This window comes from Gavialis gangeticus, unplaced genomic scaffold, assembly GCF_001723915.1.
Source record: "Gavialis gangeticus isolate Ggan-Ray unplaced genomic scaffold, GavGan_comp1, whole genome shotgun sequence".
In the NCBI taxonomy this organism is placed as follows: domain Eukaryota; kingdom Metazoa; phylum Chordata; order Crocodylia; family Gavialidae; genus Gavialis; species Gavialis gangeticus.
This window is the reverse complement of record NW_017729002.1, coordinates 3784829-3789543: the sequence shown is the minus strand read 5'-3', so window position 1 is coordinate 3789543 and position 4715 is coordinate 3784829. Positions and strand designations below refer to the sequence as shown.

The window sequence follows — 4715 nt, the reverse complement described above, 5'->3', positions numbered from 1 at the left end:
GGGGGGGGGGAGAGGGAGGGAGAGGCAGGCCCTCCCACAGGCTGCAGGAGCCTTTCCACAACAGCTGAGTACTCCCCTCCCACTCTCCCTGCAATCGTCCAGGTCAGCCCAGAGAAATGCAAGGAACACGGCTATTCTTCTGCAGGGGAGAACTGGGAGGGTCTCACCACAAGAGAATGCTTTCCCCTTCTGCCAATCAGTTGGAGGGATGAGGAAGAATCTTCCCTGGCTGCCTGTGGTAGCTGTTGCTTTTCAGCAGCTGCCAAATGCAACCCGCTTTCCCAGTTTCCAGGCAAGGGAGGGAGCACGCTGTCAACCAGTGGGTTCGCCTAAGGGTGGGCAGTGGCTCAACAAAAATTTTTCTAATGCCCCCTTGCTGGAGGAGAACACAGGGCTGGAGCAAGGGTGGGTGGTTATTTGGATTGGCAGGCCACTGAAGTTCTGGTGACCTTTTGAGGACCACACATCCCTCTCCTTCTCCCTCCCATCTGGGAATGTAACCAGCACAGAAGCCTGAACCCACCCACAGCTTCAATATGGCCCACCCCTCATAGCCATTCACTTGGTGAGCACCTGCTTGTGAGCCATACCCACCCCTGGGCTGGAGGAATGTCTGTACAGTCCAGCTCCTGGGCTATTTTTCTACCAGAAGAAATTTTTTCTGGCAGGAATGAATTTCTGTATGCCATCTGAGTCAACTTCTGTATGACACCTATAATGCACAAATCTCTGAAGACTGCATTTGTTTTTGTTTGTCTTTTTTCATTAGAGGTTGGGGAAGGTGTACTTAAAGTTAAACTTACCTTTCTTATTTTGCATTATCCAAACCTTGAGCTCTACTAGACTGTGTGCATAGAAACACTCATCTTCTCTTAAGCATCCATAACGCACTTCATGTCTGCACAGGTCAAGCTGACACTGAACATGAAAAGGACGAATTTTGGAATACTTCACTGTAGTTTCTCGCAAAATATGGACAAGGCACCTATTTAAAAGACAGTACATGTTTTAAGATTCTTCAGATGACAGATAATGTTCATGCATTAAGATTGCAAAACAATCATTCTTTCTTCCTCATTACTCTGTAAAGTACATTTTGTGTACTGCTAGGCTAAGTAACCTTTATAAAATATTTATAAACAGGCTCCCTATGGAACTATGAGTTCTTCGCAGTCAAGTCGTTTAAAGTGTCACAAAAACGTTAAGATGTCCCCATGCACCATAAATGAAGTTTAAGCTTTCAAATAAAAGAAAACATTAATAGTATCCCCTTTATGCTCCCTAATTTTGCTATCTTGAAAAGTGTCATGGAATTACGAAGAAAACCATGCACATCCTTTATGGCTGACTGTTTTCCCCAAGGATCTCTCTTTAATGCAGGTCTAAAACAAACTTTCAATTCCATAACCAGCAAAAGGTAACCAAAGCATGAGACATATCAAACAAATGGCACAACATTACAGCACTCAAAACAGCATGGTGCTTTATCATTCATAACTGAGATCTTAAACAGTTTTCAAATACTGCTTACTAGCCCTTTAGTCAGTTTTCTAATCCTTTTATATTTAATCTTCAACTCCTCCCACCAAAGGTGCACACAAAGAGCAGTGGTCTCAAGTTGCAGCAAGGGAAGTTTAGGTTAGATATTAGGAACTCTCACTAAGATGGTAGTAAAACACTGGAACAGGTTACCCAGAGAGGTTGTGGATGTCCATCCTTGAAGGTTTTTAAGACCCAGGTAGACAAAGCCTTGGCTGGGATGATCTAGTTGGGGATGGTCCTGTTTTGAGCAGAGGATTGGACTAGATGACCTCCTGAGGTTCCTTCCAGCCCTAATTTTCTATGATTCTGTATACACTCTTAAATCAAAACATTCCCAAAGAAAGAATTTAGAGGCAAAAAGAGTTATGTTTATACAGTCTGGGGTGCTGCATTACACAGGTTCTAGAATTCTCCCCTAGAAATTCTTGCATCAAGCCTACAGGATTCAACAAAAGTTTTCAGACTGTAGAGAATCCAGCATCTCAAGTAATGTATTCCAAGAGTTAATGTTTGTATTTTAGCAGCTCTTACAAGCTCCAAATATAAGCAATTGTGCTAGGTGATGTGCAAACACAAATGTAACAGTCCATTCTTCCAGAAGGTCCAACACTGTTACTTTTTTTAAAAATCTACTTCCATTTTGAGTCAGCGTAGACTCAAACTACAAGCCACTAGATCTTTTTTGCATTTGTTGACCAAGGAGCTCTCTACAGATAAAATAGTTTTTCATTTAGATGTACCCTTTGACCAAGGTAAATCATTTAACTTTCTTTTTCATTTTAAATCTCTGAAGTTGATCCTTGCCACACCAATTACTATATGTATGGACTTTACCAACCATGTTACATATTCTTTTCCAGATCACTGGAAAACCTTAACTCAGTGCCATATTCAATGATTTTATATTGCAGTTTTGTTTTTATTCAAACAGAAGAAATCTAAATAAAACATTTCTCTAAACTGACATACTGATTTTCCAACCCCGGCATCTTTGGTTGCTTAGACAAGGAGTGGGCAATTATTTCGGCTGGAGGGCTGCTTACCGAGTTTTGACAAGCTGTCAAGGGTTGCACGGATAGCCCCACCCCTTGACAAGAGCCTCACCCCCAGTTGAAATCTTGTGACCCAAAGTCATGCCCCTAGTCCCTGACCTTTGCCACCAGAAGTCCCACCCCTGGAAGTACTCCTTTCAGCAAGGAGTTTTGACATCTCGGAACAAGAAAAATTCATTAATTTGCTTTCAAAAAATATTTGTCTTGATTTGTGTCTTTGTGTAGTGTACATAGAGATGATCGCACAATAGCTTAAAATTAAGTCTTCCTCTTGTATATTATGGGAGGTATAAGTTTGTGTGGAGCTGTGGGTGTGTGGGGGAGGATATGGGTATCTGTGAAGTGTTTGTGGGAGGGGTGGGATGAGGAAGCATGTGGGTGTGTGTGTGGAGATATGTGGAGTGTGGGTGGGAGGGTGGCTGGGATGTGCGAGGGGCAGTGAGGGTCTGCGTGTATGGCAGTGCAAGGGGGGACATGGGTGCATGTGGGACTCACCCTACGAACACACACACACACACACACACACACACACACACACACTTCCTCTCTCATTACTCTCCATCTCTCTCTCCTCCTTCCCTCATTGCACAAGTACACGCACACACACAGACACACACTCCTGTCCCCAGGTACTGGCACGGGCCCTGTGCTCCCACAGTCCGGTGATGCAGCCAGGAGCCACATGGTGCTAGAGTGGCCAGTGGGCAGGAAAGTGGGTAAATGGTAGCTACCGGCCAGGGGAGTGGGCAGTCAGTGGGTGTGCAGCAACAGCTGGGCAGGAGTGTGGGGCCAGTACTGACAGGGCTCAGAGCGAAGTGACAGCACCATGGGGCCAGGCTAGCAGGGCTCTACGGAATCAGGGCAGCATCCCCCCCTCTTCCTAGTAGTGTAGCTCAGCCTGGCTCCACAGAGCCCTGCTGGCTTGGGCCCCATGCACCTGCTGCCCTGCTCTGGGTCCCCACCAGCCCTGGCCCTGGGCACTATGCAGGCCCCATGCTCGCTCGCTGCCACTTCTCCCCCATCTGCCACCACTTTCATGCCCACTGCGGTGCTCTGGCACCACGCCGTTCCTGGCTGCATGGCTGCGACTGCAGGACACAGCAGGAACCGGTCCAGCCTGGCCTGAGGATTGAAGCAATTGCCCATGGTCCTCCCCTGCTCCTTCTCATCTGAATTTCCCTCCCCGATGGAGAGAGGTGGGGGACAGCCCCAGACCAGAAGCCTCTAGTAGGCAGAGGCTTCCGCTTGGGGATGGAAGAAGGCTGGGGTGGGGCAGGGCTGGCCTTGCTGCAGGTCTGCAAGCTCCTGCCACTGGCTTCCACTGGGTCCTACTGCCCCTGGCTCCTGTCATCTTTAATATTTATCTGCTCCTGGCTGCCTGTCAATTTTCTACATTTTTTAGGTGCCCCCTGGGCCAAACAGAATGGCCTGGTGGGCTGGAGCTGGCCCATGGGCCACATTCTGCCTGCCCCGGCTTAGATCCAAGCAGAGTGATACTCAGCCTAAGAGCAATCTCGCTGCAAGACCAACCTAAAACTAGCCACTTAGAGGTAAGACAAAGTGTCAACAAAAATCAGTACTTTGTTATTAAATCCAATTGTGTGCACTGTAGATCATCACAGGACCCCACAATATTCACTGCTGACAGATATAACAAGAGATATTTAGTTCTATGCAAGTATTTCCATGTGCAAGAACTTTTGATAATTATTTGTAAACCTGCATTAAAAATAGATTCAGCTCCCCCTTAACATTTATCTTGCCATTATCTCTGCAGTGTTTCCTATACTTCAAGTGGGAAATGCCAAAAAACAGGGTAAGTTTAAACTGCTACAGGCCATAAAGTATCTAGATTTGTAATGGTGTTCCAATACTTTAAATAGTTTTAAAAATGTATGTGTAGATTTATTTTAAGAACTAACACATAAGGAACTCTTAGTGTGGTGGTTCACATTAAAAAAAATAAAGTGTGTGCCCCTTCCCACACAATTTCATTGCTTAACACAATGCAAACACTTACTTCAGAGCAGCTTTATTTAAGTTGATTAGAAAGAATTTTAAATTGTTGACTAATGGGACGAGCAGACCTGATCAACATTACTTTGTAGGGTTTTGATAAAG

General features: G+C 45.5%; 1 protein-coding gene across 5 annotated transcripts in view; it reads right to left on the bottom strand.

The window, feature by feature from the left end:
• The window catches only part of ZC3H7A (zinc finger CCCH-type containing 7A), a 72991-nt gene that overhangs the window by 17840 nt on the left and 50436 nt on the right, over positions 1 to 4715 (bottom strand). For all 5 annotated transcript variants that reach the window (XM_019507440.1, XM_019507439.1, XM_019507436.1 and 2 more), the window contains exon 16: positions 804 to 985. In XM_019507440.1, the coding sequence (XP_019362985.1) occupies positions 804 to 985 (182 nt within the window). The remainder of the gene's footprint in view (positions 1 to 803; positions 986 to 4715) is intronic.